This window comes from Lissotriton vulgaris, chromosome 2_1, assembly GCF_964263255.1.
Source record: "Lissotriton vulgaris chromosome 2_1, aLisVul1.2, whole genome shotgun sequence".
In the NCBI taxonomy this organism is placed as follows: Eukaryota; Metazoa; Chordata; class Amphibia; order Caudata; family Salamandridae; genus Lissotriton; species Lissotriton vulgaris.
The window spans coordinates 538,264,971-538,287,084 of NC_141687.1; the positions used below are offsets into that span (position 1 = coordinate 538,264,971).

Genomic DNA, 22,114 nt, shown 5'->3' on the forward strand with positions numbered 1-22,114 from the left:
CAAGAGAAGCTTTCACTACAACCAAAACAAATGTGTGGGGTAGGGTGAGGGATTTTGCAAAAACTAACCTGGTACAAGTTGTGATTTAATATATAGAACTAGATTGGAATGCCACTTGTCCACCTCAAAGTTTCATCAGTGAAATTTTTCTGTATTTCCTAGGTGCACAAGAACGTCAGGATAAGCTTCGAGATGTTGGTATTGTAGATATTCTGCACAAGCTGAGTCAGTCAACAGATCCAAACCTTTGCGACAAGTAAGTACATACTTGTCGTACAATGATGCTTTTGTTAAATCTCTTCAAGCAAGATATTTTTATAGAATTTCTTTTCTTAACCATCCTCTTCACACACATATTGGTCCGAGAAGTGTACATAAAATTCTCATTCAAAGTGAGAGCCAGTGTTAGTATTGTCCGAAAATGACACATTGCCTCAACCATAGACTACTTGGCATACAATTATTTCATCTTGAGGATCGTTTCTTTTTACAGAATTTTTAACTGAGGAAATAGGCTTGGGTATCAGCTGAATCTAGAAAATGTTAAAGTTATGTTGTCTTGGTACCAAAGTAACTCAGCGAACATAATGTTTGTAGATAAAAGGAAGTTAGGTCTACACAAAGTTTGACAAGAAATATGGAGCTAGAACATGTGTTCAGCTCTTTTTTAACTTGTTTGTCCAGATTTGTGTCACTTTTGCTGACCATATAAACCAAGAAAAGGCGTAAGTCTTGCAAAGAGGGAAAACACAGATATTTGGGACCTGACCCCACTGTTCTGAGGCCCACTACTCCTGCTGGTGAATGATATCTAGTGTTACACTTGAAACAGAGGATAATGTTATGGGCCTTATAGTGGCTTAAGGTCTTCCAGGCCTTGTTCACCTCCCAAACTGAAAAAGGCTAGTAGACCTGTGTGATGCAGCACCAAAGAGGGTACAACGACCTTGGTGATTCTTAAAAGAGGAACAGGAAGAAGTCACACTTGAAGTTATCTTCATCACCCAAGCCCTATTCTGGTTTGAGGATGGACTGGCAATGAGGATCTGTCTCTGGTGTTGAAACTTGATCCAACTTTTAATTCATCTGACAAACCCTAATCTGTCCCCATATTACTAAAGGTAAGCTTTCCCAATTCCTCTTTCAATAGGGATGAATTTGTGTGAAATTCAATGTATTTGTGTTGCAACTCTTTAGAGACATGGCACCTATTTTATGTTGCTCTCCATTACTCCTTCACTGAATCGTGTTGTGAGGTTTCAATCAGCTCTTCGCTGGCTTTGTAGTCACCATACCTTTGGCATTTAACACATGAATCAACTCCTCTGATGGGTCTCAAAGTTCTGGATGTTTCCACCATAGATGACTCGGTGCCAATGTATTTATCTGCTGCTGTACAAAAGCTGTATTTGGTGAGCTTCAAGCGGGTTGGGAACCCATTCCTTTTGGAAACTAGTGCCAGGAAAGTCTCTAGTTCAGAGGTTTCATGAGATGCTTCTCCATGTTTTAATGTGCTAAATATGAGCACACTTGGCCCTTTAATTTTGACCACTAGAAAACTGATGAGCCGGAACAGCATCAGAATGACAGACACTTTCTTCAACTGCTACATGGCGACAGTGGTCTAAGTTTAGTTTAGCATAACTCTTCTTTAGATGTCACCTGCATTGTATTTCATTATTCCTCACATTTAGCCCTTTGGTTCATTACTTTTAGCTCTTTCACAAATGTTCTTCTTTTATTGAAGGTCCTCTGCAAGGAACTGAAGCACCATACTGCTCAGCTTCATGCCTTTATTTTGCCTCACTCTGTCATTTGCCCCCAGTGTGCTTGACTTACATTGGCGTCACCATAATTCTAGGGAGGGGACAGGCTATTTCTGATGCTACAACTAATAGCAGATTCCTCACCATAAACTGTCTACCAGAGGCCAAGTCTAGAAATTTTCTGTTGCACTTCTCCTGGGAACTGCTAGGCTGACTCGTGCGGATCTGCATACCACCCTCAAAGGGACAAAGCAGAGCTGCAAATGTGTCACCCCTATGTGCTGACATCAGTTTCTTCCTTTCTGTGCCATCTGTAACTCCACCCCCAAAATTCTCGCGTCTTCGACCACTTTCAAACTTTCACAGTGTGCTAGGGAACAATGTCCCTATAACAAGTATCAAGCTGTGCCGTGATTGCAGTAAGCAGATGTCAGTTACGGTTCTGCACAGGGTGTAACTGATGTGTGTGTATGTGTGTGTGTGAGCTTGGTAAACTACACTAAGTCATCTGATAAGTGTGCCCCCATGAATCCAAAGGGACTCTGAGTCCAAGAGATAAAGTTGTTTGATGCCAAACAGAAGAAGTCACAGCATTCGTCTAGGACCCGCTCCCAATCGAAGTTATGGGGCTGGGCTTAGTCCTGTCACAGGGATGTTCCTGTGACCATTGCTCTTCTGCTTTAAGTCCTCTGGTAAGCCAAGTTCAAACGCAAGCATATGAAAGGGAAGCAGGACTCGACCCCATCCCACCATTCAGACTCCAAGGAGAAGTTGCAAGGGCAGCAAGATGTGAGATGTACTCCATTGAGGTCGCCAATTAATGAGTCCATTAGTCAGCTGATACCGACATGACCCTTGTTTTCCAGGGCATCATCGACCCCATACCAAATTGAAGCCTTCAGTGCATTTCTGGTTCACTCTGGTGCACCTTCTCGCACAAGGGAATTGCAGGAACCTCCAGTCAAATTATCGGTGGCCATTGGATCCTGCAACCGGTCCCGTGCCGAATCCGGTACAGCCTTCCATCCCATCCCCAAGATTGATACTGATTCCCACCACTGGTGCCGATCCCTAATTGGAACCAGAGTAATATTGGCCTGCACTAGTTCAATGTCGCACTATGAAATCACAAAAGTGCACAGCTATAAGCAAGGGGTCCGTTGCCTTTTTTGTTTGGACTCTGAACCGGAACGATGTGCACCCCAAGATGTTGATGATGGTGAAGTTAAGTTATACTCTCCCCTTCATACACTGAAAATAACTTCTACCTTTATTTACAAAATGCTAGTGGGCTTAACACTGACAGAACTTGACTTGCCATGTGGGCCATCAACGAAGGAGAGTGCCTCATTTGCAGTGGTGTTTTGGAGGGTGGCCAGAGTGTTAGAGTTGCAACGGCCCTCCATTCAAACTAAGATAAATATTTTAACAGAAATCCTGCAGCCTGTGCCAGCAACTTCTGAGACCTTACTTCTGTTTAATAATGCCTTCAAATGTACCCTTACGGCTACTTAGTTGAAGCCAAGCTCTACTCACCTGTGAACAGGCAGGTAGCCAAACATCATAGAGCAGCATCTGATGACCAGGATTTTTCTCACCAAACATTTTACTCCAGGCAGCTGTATTGTGTAGGCCTTGACAAGCAAAGTGAATACTAATTAATTGCCCTCTGGATAGGTGATCGAAGTGGATTGATGTCTGTGGCAGGTGTATGTTTTAGTCAACTAGTTTGACACTGTGGTCTGTAAATGTGATCTGCCCATTGGGTAGATGCACTCGCATCCTATGAGGCATGGTCAACGAGATCTTGATGGCCCTTATGTAGGACGTTGGTTCTCCTTGGCTCAGACAATACATGATGGGCAGGACGTGGCCAAATAACTTTGGATACTACAGATTGCCTTGGCAGGACAGTTGGTTCCAATATGGTCCTTTGTCGTCATGCCTGGATAAAGTTCACTGGTTTCTCTGGTGAGTTGCAGGCTTCTCTGATGCCTTTTTTGATGGGTCTCACCTCTTTGATGAGAAGGCGGACTCTGCTTTGGAACGCTTTCATAAGTGCCCGCCCTCCTCTCCGGTGGAGAGAGTGATTAAATGATGAAAGCTACAGGTCCAGCTGATACACCTCCAAAAAGAACTGAAAGTGGAGGAAGTTGCGGTGCATTCTGGGCCAGGAGAGTTCTAGAAAGTGTCCTTAAAGGCACGGTATCCCTTTTTAAGCCACATAATGGCAGCCTATGGGGGCTTGTCTGTCCTGTCCTTCCTCTCTATCATTTCAAGGATCTGGTGAAGGGAGGGGGGGGGGGGTGTTTTCCATGGTTAAACCTGGCAGACAGGTCTAAAGTGGGATATTTTTGGAATATCCTTGCATTCCTAGTTGAAGCACTGGTCAGAGTAGCCTTGCATGTATAGGCTGCATTATTTGTCTTTAATTCTCTCTTAAGTGTCTATGCAATACTGCAAAGAAGACAGCTTAAGAAATTATTTTTGATTGCTCCGGGGTTCCCGCACATGAGCGGGACTATTCACTAGATTATGACTATTACAGAGATACCCCTACTACAGAACTGGAGTTAGAGGTAAGAAACTACTCTTTCTCAGCCAGTGCTACAATAGACAGCCGAGTCCTATCGGGGCTGCGGACGTAGATCTTAAAGACAAGGTACAGGCCAGCAGCAGGGGCACCAGTCTTCCAACTCCTGCTGCCATGCCATAAAGGCTAACAAACCACCTTAGTTTTCCTCTAATGGCATATGCCCATCCCGTGGGAGGCAGGGCCAGTCCCATCCTACCAGGTTGGCGATCTGCAACATCTGACTGATGGGTCTTGCAAATAATTTAAAAACAGTTATGCCATACACTTTCTTTCTTACAGGTCCCATATCCCTCCCACACCACAACAAATTTCAGAAGAGCATCTGTCCATCCTGCTACAGAAGGTCCACTTCTTGCTTTCAAAAGATGGCATAGAGTGAGTACCAGACCCTGAGAAAGACTGGGGTTGGTAGACTTTCTTTTTCCCTTCCAGGAGAATCCTCATCAAAGTCATAAGCATTCTGAATCAGTCCTTCCATAGGAAGGTGATGAAGCTAAAGAGGTCCAAGATAGGCCTGAGTGCCTACTTTTATTTTCGGAGGATTGGGGGATGAGCAAGGATAAATTGCTTACCTACAATCCTAATTCACTTCCAGGGAAATCCTCATCAAAGTCATAAGCACTTAATGTTCCTGACCCCGGAGCATGTATTAATTGTAATGTGTGTATATATATATATATATCCTCATCCTGGTTTAGGCCTTTTCGAGTAAGAGTTCTCATTGATAGAATATATCGGGATTCTTTCTGTTGTAGAAGTTTTTACCAGTTACCACCTCTCTCTTAATCTGGTATTTGTTCAATAGCAAAATACTGTAGGTATTTCCCTTTGCTATTGTGATGTTCTTTCATATGTAGCGATGGCATTACTGTGGTCTTTTTTCATTGTAGCGCTAATGTGCTCCAAAATTCTCTTTTTTATTTCACATGTTATGCTTTTAATGTATTTCTATTTACACAGACATACCACCACATAAACTACAAAATCTTAAAGAGACAGTTAGTTATAGATTCCTTACACTAGAATTTTCCCCAGGCTTCAGACTGGAACTGGGGAATATTTTCTCTTTGCAGTACCCCTGCGCGTCGGAAGGTGGCATTAGTCGACTCTGCATCAGTCGTCACGGGGCCTACTTTAACGCTGCCCCTCAACACCGACGTCAGTTCTTTCTTTTTCCGCGGCAGCCTAGCACAGATCCGGAGAGAGCTTACCCCTTTAGCCACATTTTGACTGAGATTTGTTTGACTTTTGTCGACTTCTTCTTTTGAGTCATCGACTCCTGGTGCGCCAGGAATGTTCCATTGTCGGACCAGCTTCAAGCCCTGCAAGGTCTGTCACAAACTGATGTCTGTGACAGACCTGCACTTCGTGTGATTTTGGAGTCTTGAGCGTGACATTGAACTGAAGCCGTGCTCGGACTTGCGGGCCATGAATCTGAAGTCTTTGCGGGTGCGGTCACGAAAGCTCTTGAAAGCCCGGCAGACGGTTCTGCGACGCTCCTGGTCTCGAGACCGTTCGTGGCACCACCTCACCTCGGGTAAGTCGAAGCACGAGAAAAAGACAAAGAAGCACCGTCGCTCTTCGCCTTCTCCCCATCGGTCGGCTGACGCAACACGGGATCTGGTGCCTGATTAAGGGATGACTCTGCACCGCCCCCGTCTCCGGGAGCCGGTGCATCCCCTGCCCAGCTTCATACGTTCTACCAAGCCCTCCACCGTATTTCTGGGCAGCCTAACTCCGCTGGGGCTCCTTCGGGCCCCACGGACTCGGTCGGGGGCCCTGGGCCTTCAATACAGGTGGCTCTGGCCCCTGCACCGGAGGGCCCCTGTTGATCCAGGTCTGGATCCAAATTGACGCCTGTCGATCTTACTCGATCTTCCCCGGCAACAACGCCAACAACGCTCCCCAGCTGAAGCCTCCCCATCCTCACTCCTCCCCATCCTCACTCCTCCCCATCCTCACCTCCGAGATGGACCGATGTCGGATCCGACGCCGGAGGGTACTTTTGTTCCCTTGTTCATCCTAGGTGTTTCCTATCGCCCTGAAGGTGGTGATGAGGATGGGAGGGGTCGCTGGCCCCTTTGGAAGACCAACTGGAAGAACAAGACTGTAGAGAGGAATTGAGTGACACCAGTGGTCTAGACACTTCCCCGGACCTTGGCATGCTTTCTCCCCTTACCGTGGCTATGGAGGAGGGAGCGTCCTATGCTGTGGTGGTGTGTAGGGCAGCTGACGCCTTGGGCCTCTAGCTCCCTTCAGTGGCAGTCAGGACTAATCTCCTGACAGAGGTGCTTCAACCTGCAGCCACTTCCTCAGAACCACTCTTGCCCTTCAACGAAGCCCTCCAGGACGTCCTTCTGGACACTTGATCCAAGCCCAGCACAGGGGCTCCTGTGGAACGAATGATTGCCCACCCGGCTCCGAATTATCCCATTTTCCTCACCCAACATCTGTCCCCCGAGAGCTTTGTAGTCCAAGCTTCTTCTTCCAAGGGCGCATTCCCTTCTGCTCCTCCAGACAGGGAATCCAAGAAGCTGGAACATCTTGGGAAGCGCATTTTCTCTTCCTCCAGCTTGGCACTGCGGTCCGTATATACAGCGTGCTTCTTGGGCCGATACTCACATAAAATTTGGGATAGGGTTGCGCAAGTGCCGGAGGAGGCCCGGGCCGTTCTCTCACAAGCAGTGGCAGATGGGAGAGACGCAGCAAAATTTACGATTTGCTGTGGACTAGATACCACTGACTCACTAGGCAGAACAATTGCCTCGTCTGTAGCCCTTCGGCACTACGCCTCGTTGAGGACGTCTGGCTTTTCGGGGGATGTTCAAGCAACTCTGCTAGACATGTCCTTCGATAGCCGTCGCCTTTTTGGTGACAAGGTAGACTTGGTGCTGGAGCGTTTTAAGAATTCTCGAGCTATGGCCAGATCCTTAGGTCTTGCGGCGTCCTCCCGTCCACCACAGTCTGCCCTTCTCCCCTTTTGTGGCTACAGAATGGGCACCCCACCACGTCAGGCCCAGTCTAGCCACCGGTCCACACAAGTGGCTCAGCCTATTCATGGCCGCGGAAATGGGACCCAGCGACCTTGCGGGTCTGTGATCCAGCAGGCGGGCCAGTCCACCCTTTCCCCCTGAAGCAGCCTCCAAACCCTCCTAGTCTGACCTTTCAGGCCCACCAGCGACCAGTGGGTGGCAGGATTCACCATCATCTCCCCCACTGGCAAACCATCGCATCAGACAGGTGGGTTTTGCAGATGGTCCAAAGGGGCTACTGCCTCCCCTTCGAGACCACACCTCCCTCCATGCCACCATCTTTCGATCGCATGTCGGAGGATCATTTTGCGCTTCTCCGCCAGGAAGTTTCAGCTCTCTTGGCCAAATGAGCTATCGAAAGGGTCCCTGCGCCAGAAGTGGGTCATGGTTGCTATTCCCGCTACTTTCTGGTGCCCAAGAAGGACAAGAGCCTACGTCCTATCCTAGACCTCAGAGCTTCATCCGCAAGCAGAAGTTCAAATTGATCATGTTGGCTCAGGTCTGCCCTCGACCCTGGAGACTGGATGGTGGCGCTGGACTTGCAGGACGCCTATTTCCATATTCCCGTCCTGCCAGCCCACAGACGCTACATACGGTTCACTTAAGGCCATGAGCTTTTACAGTTCACTGTACTCACCTTCGGCCTTACCAGCTCCACTCTGGTGTTCACGAAAGTGATGATGGTGGTCACATCTCATCTGCGCAATTTAGGGGTTCCAGTCTTTCCCTATCCGGATGACTGGCTGTTGAAGGCAGGCTCTCCCAGACTGTCGTCTCCCACCTCCAGACTACAGCAGACATCCTGCATTCTCTGGGGTTCACCATCACTGTGCCGAAGTCACACCTGACTCCCTCTCAGTCGCTTCTTTTCATCTGGGCTGTTCTCGACACAGTATAGTTTCGGGTCTATCCTCCCTAACAGCGAGTCCAGGATATTCAGGCTATGATACCGATGTTTCAGCTTCTATTCCAGATTTTGGTGAGAATGGCCCTGAGGCTGGTGAGGGATTTTAAAATTGGACTCCACGGGCACAGCAATCATGGGAGATAATCCTAATATAACATACAGAAGAGCTTGCAACCTAGGAGACCGATTTCTCCATAGTTGCGTCAGAGGAAAATAACAACAGAATACATGGGTAAAACCTTGTGGATGTTGGCCATGTAAAGCTTGCAAGATAGCCATACACAAAAAGGTATAGATATTGGAAAATGGCACCAAATGGAAAATAAAACAGCATATAGCATGCAAGAGTAAATTTGTTGTGTATGTGGTGGTATGTCCATGTAAAAAGAAATAATTTGGAAGCACAACATGTAAAAATCAAAAAGAGAATTTTGGCGCACATTAGCGATACAACGAACAAAGACCACTGCAATGCCATCACTAAACATATGGGAGAACATCACGAAAGCAAATGGGAAGACCTACAGTATTTTGCAATTGAACAAATACCAGCTTTAGAGAGAGGTGGGAACAAGGAAAAACGTCTGCGACAGAAGGAATCCCAATATATTCTATCAAAGAGAACTCTTACTCGAAAAGGCTAACACCAGGATGAGTAACTTTATGTGCACTTGCAAAAAACAATAAAGGTCCAGGACATTTGATATATTGAAAGATAATCTAAATTCATTAACCATAGACTGAGGAAGGAAAAAACTGCTCACTGGAGAGCTGAGAACAAAAATACAAAAATGAGAAAAATGTGACAAGAATGTGGACGAATGAACAACTGACCACAAAATGAAGAAGGACAATATTGCTCACTGGAGAGGAGAGAATAATAAGGTGGATGAATGACTTCAACAACCGTAACATGTAATATCTAAATCAAAATAATGTTGAAATATTAACAAATGAAAAGTAAATGAGGAAAAAAGAAAACATTTGCCTCACTGGAGGGCCAAAGGAGAAAGTAATTATACCCTCATCAAAAATAAAGTATAAACATACATAAAAGACAGTTATGGCGATAGTGACTTGCCTCAAGTTTTTATAAAATGAACTCATTAAAGAACAATCTTACAAAGTTTACAACTTAAAATGTTTAATTATCTTTGCGCTTTGACACTTTATAATGATGGTTTATGCACCTTAGTAAATCTGCAAAACAAATGTTCCAAGGTGCAGTCTAGCGGAACAGGAAATGAGACCGATAATGGAAATAAATAATGCCCAATGTCAAGTGTTGTTTATCCCATGATCACAGTCTAACGAGAGGACCGAAACGCGTTGGGCGCTGTAACAGTTCTGTGCACAATAAAAGCATTTTGCAGCAAAATTCCTAAGTGCGTTCTCACTGCTCATACGTTGTGCGAGAATGAGAGACAATACACACACACACACACCCACCGTCCCCCCCCCTATAGTAGGTGTAAAAATGGCCAAATTACAATGAGTTTTCATTTAAAAACTTCACACAATTATCTAACATTTCTGTATAGCAGAAAGCGAGACCGTAAAGTTTGAATAGAAACTACAGGGAATGAGAGGCAATGTTCGCCAGTAGACTGCATTTAAAGCTTATGCGATAAAAACTGGCACAGCATCTTTAAGACCTCCCAGGACCTACAGCATCCCATCATGCCCCACAGTTGACAGTTCAGTCGGTTCTTTTTTCCACTTCCTACTATTCAGATCCTGGGGAACTGAGTTCTCCAATTTTATTTTCTATTCAGAAACTCCTGCTTTTTTACTGCCATAGACATTTTTCAGTACATGACCATGACTTCACTTTTTGTGAAGTGTATTCCTTGTGGAAAAAGAAGGCACAGACATGCCCTCATTCTGTCTGTACCATGTGTCTCCCTTAGACGCATCTTCCTGAAAAGTTTCCCCATCTACCTCCAAAGAGCCCTTCCCTCACCTGGAGGAGGATCTCCAGAGAGGCGGAAACCACGCTGATCCCGATTGATGACAAGAGGTAGGACTTAGAGATTTGGGCAGATTCCAATCTGTTCTGCATCAAAAAAATGCCTTCTTATCGGCGCGAATCAACATCAAGGCAGTCTTCGCCGGTAAGACCTCAGTCTATGTAGAATCAACATAGTCACCCGAGGTCGAGGGAAACATCGCCGATAAGGCGTTCTTCGGCATCTAAGCAACGCTTTTTGAATTCAAGCATACATCTCCGGCAACGCCTCTGTCTACCTCAAAGCACCACAGCTCGACCTCAAAGCACTGTAATGCGACAGTGCTCCTGTCGACCTTGGAGCTGCCTAGCCTCTTGACGTCTAGGCACACGCCGCTGGGCCCCACGATCCCGACATCGCCGGTACCTTCAGGCCCGGCACAGCAGGGAACAGCGGCACCGGCGCCGCCGGCGCCTTCAGGCCCGGCGCCGCGGGACGCCGCTGGACCTTCCTCGGGCTCTGGATAGTCACCGGTGGACCTTACGACCCCCCGGGCGTCGGTCCGTCCGGTGTCACCCCAGGCACCGTTCTCGGGCGGCGCCGCCCCCGATACCTCCTTTGCTTCGGTTCCGACGTCGGAACGGCGCCTCTGGGCGCCGCACCCGACGCCGTTTGGAGCTTTCCACTTCTATGAACCGACCTCATTCAATTACAACCCTGAATCTCAGGAGATGGGTGAAGAGGAGGATTGGGAGGGGTCTGAGGACCCTCTGGCCAAGGAGTGTCAGTCTCATGAGGACTGGGCAGGAGACCTTGGGGAGGCCAGTGGCCTGGACACCTCTCCAGACACTGGTTTTGTCTCTCCTCCTACCGTGGCTTCGGAGGAGGGGGCTACTTATAGTGTGGTGTTGACGAGGGCTGCCAAAGCCTTGGGCCTTGAGCTCCCCGTCACGGCCGTGAGGACTAACCTCCTCACAGAGGTCCTTAAACCGCAGTCATGCTCGGCTGAGCCTCTGCTACCCTTTAATGAGGCCTTGACCGATGTTCTTTTGGGCACTTGGTCCAGGCCCGCTACGGGTTCGCCCGTAGATAGGAACGTGGCCAGACGCCACCGCCTGGCTCCGGGCGACCCATGTTTCCTGTCCTCCCACCCCACCCCCGAGAGTCTGGTCATCCAGGCCTCCAATTCCCAGACCGCATTCCCGTCGGCTCCGCCAGGCAGGGAATCCAAGAGGTATGAGAATTATGGTAAAAAGATATTCTCCTCCCTTAGTTTGGGACTGCGGTCTTCCAACACCGCATGCCTCTTGGGCCGCTACACCCACTCTCTGTGGGAGACGGTGGCGGAGGTGCTGCCAGAGTGCCCGTTGGAGGTACGGGCCAAACTCGGCCAAGCCCTTGTGGAGGGCTGAGATGCAGCCAAGTATTCTATCAGGTGTGGGCTGGATACCACCGACTCGCTAGGCAGAGCGATGGCTACGACAGTGGCTGTGAGACGCCACGCCTGCCTAAGGTCCGATAATTTTTCGGCAGATGTCCAGAACACTCAGATGGACATGCCGTTCGATGGCCGTCGCCTCTTTGGCGACAAGGCAGACCACTCGCTTGAGCGCTTTAAGGACTCCAGGGCTACGGCCAAGTCCTTGGGCCTCTCGGCCCCGCGCCAGCAAACGGGTGCCTTTCGCTCCTTTCGTGGCCAAGGAAGGGGCGCCCCCACGCGTGCCGCCAGCCACTCGCCGCAGACTGTCTTCCAGCGCGGCGGCGGCCATGGAAACCGCCGCGGAGGCGGTCGGGGACACAGGCGAGGTCAGTCCACACCTTCTCCCGCAGCATCCGCCTCTAAACCCTCCTAGTCCGTGCTTTTCGGCCCATGTGACGCCAGTGGGAGGCAGGGTTCGCCATCACCACTCTCACTGGCGCACTGTCACTTTGGACAGGTGGGTGCTGCAGATCGTCCGGAGGGGCTACTCCCTCGCCTTCGAGACGACTCCTCAAGCCATGCCACCGCAACACCACCGCGTATCGGGGGATCACTTGCGGCTCCTGCAGGAGGAAGTTTCGGCCCTCTTGGCCAAGGGGGCCGTCGAGCGCGTTCCTGGACCAGAAGTAGGACGTGGTTGCTACTCCCACTACTTTCTGGTGCCCAAGAAGGGCAAAGGGGGCCTACGCCCTATCTTGGATCTGAGGAACGTCAACGGCTTCCTCCGGAAGGAGAAGTTCAAAATGCTGACTCTGGCTCAGGTCTTAGCTGCCCTAGACCCAGGAGACTGGATGGTAGCGTTGGACTTGCAGGACACGTATTTCCACATCCCCGTCCTGCCGGCCCACCGGCGTTACCTGCGGTTCACGGTAGGCCACAAGCACTTTCAGTTTACCGTGCTCCCCTTCGGCCTTACCAGCGCCCCACGGGTGTTCACGAAGGTGATGGCGGTGGTCGCAGCTCATCTGCGCAGGTTGGGGGTCTCAGTCTTCCCCTACCTCGACGACTGGTTGTCGAAGGCGGGCTCGCCCCAGACAGTCGTCAGCCACCTCCAGACTACGCGGGATCTCCTGCACCAGCTGGGATTTTCCATCAATGTGCCGAAGTCGCACCCGTGTCCCTCTCAGAAGCTCCTTTTCATCGGAGCGGTTCTCGACTCGGCTCAGTTTCGGGTTTACCCGCCCGAACAGCGGGTTCGGGATATACAGGCTCTGATTCCAATCTTCCGGCCTTTATCTCGAGTTTCGATCAGGTTGACGCTGCGGCTTCTGGGGCTGATGGCCTCCTGCATCCTTCTGGTGCATCACGCACGGTGGCGGATGCGGGCTCTGCCGTGGGACCTGAAGTTTCAGTGCGCCCAGCATCAGGGCAACCTGTCTGACCATGTCCTGATCTCGGAGGGCACTGCGAGACAGCTGCAGTGGTGGCTCACGGACCGCGATTGGGTCAACGGCAGATCCCTCTCCCTTCCCCAACCGGAGCACGTAGTTGTGACGGACGCGTCCCTCGAGGGCTGGGAGGCCACATGGGAGAGGCGGAGATCAGAGCCCTCTGGTCTCCGGCGGAGTCCCGGCTCCATATCAACCTTTTGGAGCTGCGGGCGATTCGTCTAGCACTGAAGGCATTCCTCTCGTCTGTTCGAGGGAGTGTGGTGCAGGTGTTCACGGACAACACCACCGCCATGTGGTACTGCAACAAACAAGGCGGGGTGGGGTCGTGGACCCTTTGCCAGGAGGCTCTGCGCCTCTGGCATTGGCTGGAACATCAGGGCGTGACTCTGATGGTTGAACACTTGGCAGGTTCTCTGAACGCCAGGGCGGACGAACTCAGCCGCCGGTGCATGATGGATCACGAATGGCGTCTGAACTCTGACGTGGCGCAAGGTCTCTTTCTGCAGTGGGGAGAGCCTTGGTTAGATCTATTCATCACCGAAGAGAACGCGCAGTATTATCAGTTCTGCGCATTGGAATTTCCAAGGCGGCACTCGCTCGGAGACGCTTTTCGTCGCGAGTGGAGTTGCGGTCTGTTGTACGCCTTTCCGCCTATACCACTTCTGCCCAGAGTGCTGAAGAAGATCAAGCGCGACCGGGCACAAGTCATCCTTGTGGCTCCGGACTGGGCACGAAGGTACTGGTATCCCGAGCTACTCAGTATGTCAGTCGATCCCCCGGTTCGTCTGCCTCTTCAGGAGGACCTTCTGTCGCAGCAGCAGGGGACGGTCCTCCACCCGAACCTGTCCAGTCCCCACCTCCATGCTTGGAGATTGAGCGGCGACAGTTGAGGCCATTTGACTTGCCTCCTGAAGTCTGTAACATCATTCTGGCAGCCAGGCGTCCCTCCACGAAGTCGGTATACGCCTGCAGGTGGAACAGATTTGTGGCATGGTGCACAGCAAAGGCTGTGGATCCCCTTAATGCCCCTCTTTCTGAGGTTCTCCTCTTTCTTCTTTCTCTTGCCCAGCAGGGCTCTGCTCTGGGCACTATCAAGGGCTGTCTTTCAGCTCTTTCAGCCTTTCTGAGGCTGCCTGATCAACCTTCTTTGTTCAAGTCCCCTATCGTTAATCGATTCCTGAATGGCATCACACATACGTTCCCTCCTGTTCCCTTCGTGATGCCCCAGTGGAACTTGAACCTGGTTCTTACATTTCTGATGTGCGCTCCCTTTGAGCCACTTCACAACTGTCCTCTTCGCCTTCTCTCTTTGAAGACTGCCTTCCTGGTAGCCATCACCTCTGCCAGGAGAGTGAGTGAGCTCCAGGCTCTATCTTGTAAACCTCCTTTCCTTTCAGTCCATCCGGACTAGGTTGTGTTACGGACAAGGCCCTCCTTCCTACTCAAGGTAGTCACGGCCTTCCATATTGGACAATATTTCACCTTGCCCACCTTCTTTCCGCCTCCGCATCCCTCGCAAGAGGAAGACAGGCTCCACCGTCTGGACCCAAAACGCGCGCTCTCATTTTATTTGAATCGCACACAACAGTTCCGGGTGGATGACCAACTCTTTGTTGGGTAGGCGGGCGCTAAGAAAGGGAAAGCGGTGCACAAGCGGACCATCTCCCGGTGGATCATCTTGTGCATCCAGGCGTGTTACTCCTTGGCTAAGAAGGAACCCCCTGTTGGGCTGAGGGCTCATTCCACTCGAGCCACAGCCACTACAACTGCCTTGGGCCGAGGTGTGCCCTTGCAGGACATTTGCCAGGCGGCTACGTGGGCCTCGCTGCACACGTTTGCAAGACATTATTGCCTGGACAGTCAAGTCCGGAGGGATGGCTACTTTGGCCGTTCCGTCCTCCAGGACTTTGTGGTGTTATTATTGGTTCGCAGACCCACCACCACGGGGTTGGTATTGCTGGGGTAGCTATTCTAAGGTAAGGAATCTATCACTAACGTGTCTCTTTCAGATGCACAAGTTATTACTTGTGTAACGATATATCTGTAAGAGACATTAGTTAGTGATAGATTCCTTACCGACCCACCCATCCTCCCCGTTCTGCGAACCGATATCTAGGGTTAAGGTCATCCCCTTTCAGGGCCCTAGTTTCTTGGCACCAGTGTTAGTTTTTGGCATGGCTCTGCGCTTCTGGCGCGGAAAAGCTGTGTCTAAGAACTGACGTCAGCACGCGAAGGCTGCGTCTAAGTACTCCGACGACGTCATCATGGCGCCCACGACGGACGCGAAGCCGCAGACGACGCCTACCGACGCGCAAAGGTACTGCTACGCAAAACTTTCCGGATCCAGTCTGACGCCTGGGGATATTCTAAGGTAAGGAATCTATCACTAACTAATGTCTCTTACAGATATATCGTTACACAAGTAGTAACTTGTGCTTCTCACCGATCTCGGTTACAGCATCGTAGACCAGCTGTTTCTACCATTAGGCAAGCCTAGGCGGCCGCCTAGGGCGGCAAAAGCGGGAGGGCGGCAAAAAACTTGAGTTTGGACCTTGACTCCTGAGGCTCTGGGGTCACAGAGACATTTCTGATTTCCAAAGTGATTGTTTGTTGTGTGATCTTCGTCGAGAGAGTGTAAAACAAAGCAGCGCCTTCTTTGAATCGCTCAAATGAGGGATTTAATTGAGGGCCAGTGACGTTCGTGCCAGAATGAGACACAGCAGCAGACCCCAGTGCATGGGGTTCACGGATGAGACGCCCCCACACTGTCCCTATGAGACAGTCAGTGATTTATCACCTGGAGGAAGAGATGGGCATGAATGGGGGCCCTGGGTCAGGGCAGGGGGGGCAGAGCAGCCTTTCACCGCATGCTTCTTCCCAAGCTGTTCCCAGAAGGGTGGGCGCTGCCCAGGCCTCTCTTACAGCAGGTACAAAGGCCAGCAAAGCGCCTCGGCCTGTGTGCGCTGCTGTCAAACAGCTATAAAATATTGGTGCCTGAAAGGGCCTGTACATGGAGCCTGTGCGCAGGTGCAGGGGGGTGATGTTCATTGGCAAAAGGGGTATTCAGATCTGCCGTATTGGACCAGCTGACATTTAATACAAGACCGGGAGGCCGGCTGCCTTTTCCTGCACTCCTAAATCCTAGCATGCAGTTCAGGCTCACAGTAGGCGGCAAACTTTGTCTTTGTCGTGATATTGATGTAATATTTGCAGCGGATGCTTAAATTAGGCAACCATCTCCCATCCCCCTGCTCCCTCTCCACCGCTTCACTCCACTCACTCTTCGCCTCTGAGGGGTCTAATGCCATCTAATCATCAGTCCACTCACTCCTTCGCAAGTCGAGATAACCCGGCACCACAAACATCTTCCGCCTGTTGGTTTATTCTTCTCAGCCTCACCGCAGCTCTCGAGCCAGCAAGATAGATCTCACTTACTGACTGACCTCCTCTTCGTGCACTCATCCTAACCTGCCATCAGTCCCACCATTCTCTCAGTGCTGCAAGGCCCCCACCCCCCACAATGGGCCAAAGTCTAATTCTCATAATCAAAAAAGTATTATTTTGGCTTCTCTTTAAAGTTCAAATACTTCACAATTACTACCCCCCTCGTTAGCATCTTATCTTCTGCCGAGTCTTCAGTTCTCCCCTTTTAACTCACACATTTGTCAGCCTCCCTCGTTTCCCTACAATCCCTAATCCTCCTGAGATGCGAACACTACATAGCAGCAATGCAGAGTCTCACTCAATCATCCACTCCGCCAAAGCCTTACCTTGAGACACAGATTGTCCCACCCTACTTAATAAAGCAAGCATTGGCAAAGCCAAAGGGTGTGGCTTGCATTTTGAAACCTGACTGATGTATTTTTAAAATGCCTATAGTAGTGCAAAACAAAGATCAAACTATTGCTTTTCTTATACAATGCATTTAGGAGAAAAATGATTTAATGTGATCTGATTCAGATGAGAAATAGTTTCCTTATGCATTGCCAAGCAAACATGACAACGGATGGGAAAGGATACAGCCAATAACATGAGTTGAGAGAAAGACTTCTCTGACTGAAGCTTACTGTATGGGTAATTTAAAGAATGACTATCAATGGTTGTAGAAACAGCTGTGTCGACAAGCCAGAACTAAACACGGACCCCCTGGTCATTATTTTATTGTCACCGTCCTATTTCACCCAAAATAAGTGGTCGGATTTTAAGTCTGATCCCATCTCTCATCGAATAACATTTGTCGCCCTCTAGTTGCATTTGCCATGAATGTTTGTTACAGAAGGGGTGCTCGTGCACACCTCCAAGCTCCTCACCACAGCCCACCACGGCCATCTGTGCCTATGTCCTGCATCCTTGGCCTGTGCTCTGGGTTTCATATCTACCCCTTACCTTTCCTGAGTGTCCCTGACTGTTACCTCATCAGTTCGCCTCTTACTTATTTACCTGTTTCTTTTTGTTTTCTTACTGCCTACCTATTCCACACACACACCCACAGTGCCCTCAGCAGAACACCCAGCCCTCATACACACATCCTTAGTTTAAAATAACATGTTTTATCAACACTCCAGACAAGAATGTTTGTTTACCTTTGTCACATTACGATCAGAAATGCTTACTTTGGTCGCCGAGGAAACCTTTGCACATTCTTACAGAAGGAATATTGTGCCCTTCGTTCTTTAACTCTCTTTAGTAATAGAATTCCAGTTCTCTACAGGTCTCCTGCTACATTAAAACCTGAGTTACCTCCAACATTAATACATGACGTTCTGTGCTATGTAATCACATTCTTTATCATCTGTAAAATACCACCAATCCTTTCGAGTCAGTGAACTTTAACTGTAACCTTTCATGTAGAAGCCTCGTGTATGTTTAAGACAGAGACAGGTTTTGCTTCCTACTGTTGTTGTTTCAGATAGGGTACGGTTGTCAAACAGCACAGTGCCCGTCGCGTGAAGTGCGCTCTGTGTGATCTGGGCCCAGTCGGTGGGCAGAGGAGGAGGGAAGGAAATGGGAGAATGAAAGCACGCCATTGGGATGTGGCTTCGGATGTTGTAGGTACACACACTCTTTGTCACTTAAGCTGACGACAGCAAAAAGAACAGAAGATGGACGGAATGCTGAGCCAATCAAACATTGCCCCAGTCAGTCAAGGATCTGGGTTAAATACATCATTTTTTTGCATGCCACGCCATTCCATTCCACTTTAGACACAGCCCTATGCAAATCAGTCTTGACCCTGTGCCTCATGGGAACAGTCCAGCCCAAACTGTCTGGCCAGGTCCACCCTACCAGAAACAAGCATCCTGGGACCTGTTTCGGGGCATCACCATTCATTAGCCAGAATGGCTTGAATCTGGTGGCGTAGCGAGCATGCGACCCACGTCTGGGCATACCCTGCCCACTTAGGGTGACAATTGCAAAAAGAACATGATGGATAGAATTCTGGACAATGCAAACATTCACCCCAGATACAGATCAGGATTTAAGCTAGCCTGGCCGATGAGCGGTGAAACCCCGAAACCGGTCCCAGAGTTCACGTTTCTGGTCCAGGGAGCGCCTGGCAGTTCGGGCTGGACTGTTCCTAACAGGGGCAAGACAGATTTGCATATGGGTGGGTCTAAACTGGGGTGGCACAGTGAACCAAGGAACGTCAAATGTAATCCAGATCCATTGACTGGGGTGAATGTTTTAATTTATTCAGCATTCTGTCCATCTCGGCAGTAGGGCCTTGAAGGTAGGGACAGGTTCCTTGGAGAACAAGCACTCTCAAAACCATAACAGGGCTTAGGCCGCACTGAGAGTTCAAATCTCAGCCCATGGGAGGCAGAGACACGGTACATTTGGAGACTCTCCTTAACACCCAGCCTGTGTTCTCAGACCTCCCACCGCCTAGTGGCACTGGCCTTCTTGGAGCTCGCTGCCTCCAGCAGCCCCCAGCCCTTTGGACCATCCAGTGCCCCAGGGGAGTCTCTTGGAGCTACCACTAGCACTCTCACGGACCCCTTCCTCTAGCTGCTGTGCCCCCAGTCCTCCCAGAGTCTATGTCTCCTTGTAGCCCATCCTCTTAGTTCCCGTCTTCAAGCAGTCCTGGTCTTCTCAAAACCCTTTTTGTCTGTACAGCTCCTGTCCTGCCCGTTAAAGGTCCCACACTCTAGCAGCTCCAGTCGTATCAGAACTCCCTAACCCCCTGGCAGACTGGGCCTTCACCAGAACCCTCTGCATTCTTAGCTCCTGTCCCAGAGATTCCGGTCCCTCCGACCTCTCATCCACAAGCAGCCTCGGCACCTTCAACTCTCGTCCTCTAGCAGTCCCAGCCCTCTTAGATCACCCGCTCCCTAGCAGCCTCAGTCCTGACAGAGTTCCAGTCCCGAGCTCCCAGGCCATCTTCAGCTCTGCTTCAATTCATTTTCACCCCAAAATATGCTGTTTAAATATTTACTTTTATATTGAAAAGCCTGGATGAAAGGGGGAGAGAGTGATGGTAGTAAAATGGAGGGGGCGACATTTTTAAATTCTTGCCTAGGGTGCACAACACCTAGAAACGGCCCTGCGTAGACGTAGGTCTCCCACCTGGAGTACCAGTGAAGGACTTCTCGCCTACACTAACAGACACTCCACCGGCAAGTGTATCCCCAATAGATGTCTTAATCACATTCAACAACATACTGGTTAGGGGAGCATCTAAGCTGAACATTGACATCAAGGTGCCCACAACACCGTTGTCAGTCATCCTTGACACTTCGCATCATAGGGCAATATCAAGACCACTGCTCCTGCTGGTCCCTTGGACCGGCAATTCATCTTTTTCTTACTCTTGCCTCCCTGGTATCGGCTCCCTCGCGGATCCTTAAAAGGTATAAGGCCCCAGACCAGAACCCATTATTCCTTAGAACTGACCCAACACCAGACTTGGTAATTACACACTGCCGCCTCGTCATCTGTGCCCCAGGATAAGTTCAGCAAGCAGATGGACGCTTTGGGAGAAAAAGATGTGTGACACATCCACTTCTTTTATGAAGGTGGCTAGTGCATCTGCCTTGCTAGGGAGATATGACCGAGCTCCCTGGGGCTCTCTTTCCTGGTTCACAGAAAGAATACCAAAGGAAGACAGGCAGGACTTCCAAGAGATCCCACATGAAGGGATCCTGGTATTCATCCAGGTTATTAGTGCGTTGGTGGATGCATCAGACCTCGCTGCTCATGGGTATTCCAACAGAATCTATGCAGGAAGGTCCTCCTGGCTTCGCCTCGCGGGCCTCAAACCAGAGGTACAGCAGCGGATTCTCAGGCTTCCGTTCACTGGGAATACACTCTTTGGGTCACATGCAGATGTTGAGATGGGCAAAATGAAAACAAAGCTTGATAAGCTCAAAGCTGTGAGTCTAGAAAAGCGGAAAGATGTCTAGCCCTTTCTTCCCCCTTCTCTGTTACCTGCTCCAGTGGAGGAATGTATCATCACACACCTGGATAAGTGGCTCTCCATCACAAGCGACAAGTGGGTCTTGACTATTGTTCAGAATTGTACTCACTACGATTTAAGTCTCCTCCGCCTGCTGCCCCACCTACAAAAACATCATGTGCTCAGCGAGTTCTACAAAATGAAGTCACCAGTCTGCTCCGAAGAATGCCCTTAAAGATATCCCATGCTCCCAAAGGGGACTAAGAATATACTCTCACTATTTCTTAGTGGGTAAAAAAGGTCCAAACCGAGAATTCAGAACCATTTTGGATTTACGACTGCTACATGAAGAAAAATTCAGGATGCTTGGCCTACATTAGATCTACCCCAACTCCCTCAGGGGAACTCGATGTGTTCCATCGATCTCCAGGATGTCAATTTCCACATCCCAATTGTCTCAAAACACCATAAGTGTTTGCGCTTCAAAGTGACAGCCAAACTTTATCAATGCAAAGTATACAGTTTAGCCTAAAATCTGCACCTCTCATTCTCAAATTGACGGCTGTAATGACAGCATAAAAAGCTCTCTCCCATCTTAAAATGAAAGACATCAGATATGCATCAAGCCCTTGCAAATGTTGGGTCTCCAGATCAATTCCACAAAATCCATAAAAACGCTAACACAAAAACTTCTCTACCTGGGTGCAACTCTGGATACAAGGTCCGCAATAGTGTGTCCTTTGGAGGGGAGATTATTCTCAATTACTCTTATGTATTGCAATCTACTGCATGCTTCACATCCATCTGTCAGTCAGGTGGGGTCTCTTCTGGGATTGATGGCCTCTTGTAATTTCATTGTTCCCCGTGCCAGGCTATACATGAGACATCTACAAGGAAATCTGGAGGATCAGTGGAGTCAGTTCGCAGACCACTAGGACAACAAGTGGACTCTCTAGCAAAATGCAAGGCAATGGCTACATTGGCGGTCTCAGCGTCAAAATCTACTGGTACGAGTCCCCTTCCACCAAGACCCTCCCGCACAAACTCTATTCACAGATTCCTTTCTTCAGATGTGGGGTGCTCACTTGGGCCCTCTGCAAACACAAGGCATGTGGCCAGACAAGAAGCAGCAGTATCCCAACAACATGCTGTAGCTGAGGGAGATCCATCAGGCCCTCAAGTCCTTCTACCCATCCTTACAGACCAGCTCTCTCCTAGTTTAAACAGACAACACAACCACAATGCATTACCTGTCTCTGGGAGCGCAGGCCATCTGGAAGTGGCTAGTAGCCAGGAATTTGACAAATTCCGCCATTCAACTGCCAGGAGTCCAGAACACTCAGATGGACTCTCTCCGTTGCATTGTTGCAGAAACGCACGACTGGATTCTGCACCTTGACTACGTAGAAAACATCTTATGAGAGTTAGGGCATATGGTAACCAACCTTTTTGCAGATGAATACAACAAAAAAATGCCTAGACTTCGTGTCCAGGTTTTCCCAACGAGGATCAAAGAGAGATGCTCTTTTGATAAATTGGTCCGGGAAATTTCTTTACGCGTTTCCCCCAATTCCACTGATGCCAGCAGTTATCAACA

General features: G+C 49.4%; 1 protein-coding gene across 10 annotated transcripts in view; it reads left to right on the plus strand.

The window, feature by feature from the left end:
• ARMC8 (armadillo repeat containing 8) overlaps positions 1 to 22,114 on the plus strand; it is a 702,262-nt gene that overhangs the window by 600,536 nt on the left and 79,612 nt on the right. For all 10 annotated transcript variants that reach the window (XM_086955494.1, XM_086955495.1, XM_086955496.1 and 7 more), the window contains exon 21: positions 163 to 256. In XM_086955494.1, coding sequence (XP_086811620.1) covers positions 163 to 256 — 94 coding nt within the window. The remainder of the gene's footprint in view (positions 1 to 162; positions 257 to 22,114) is intronic.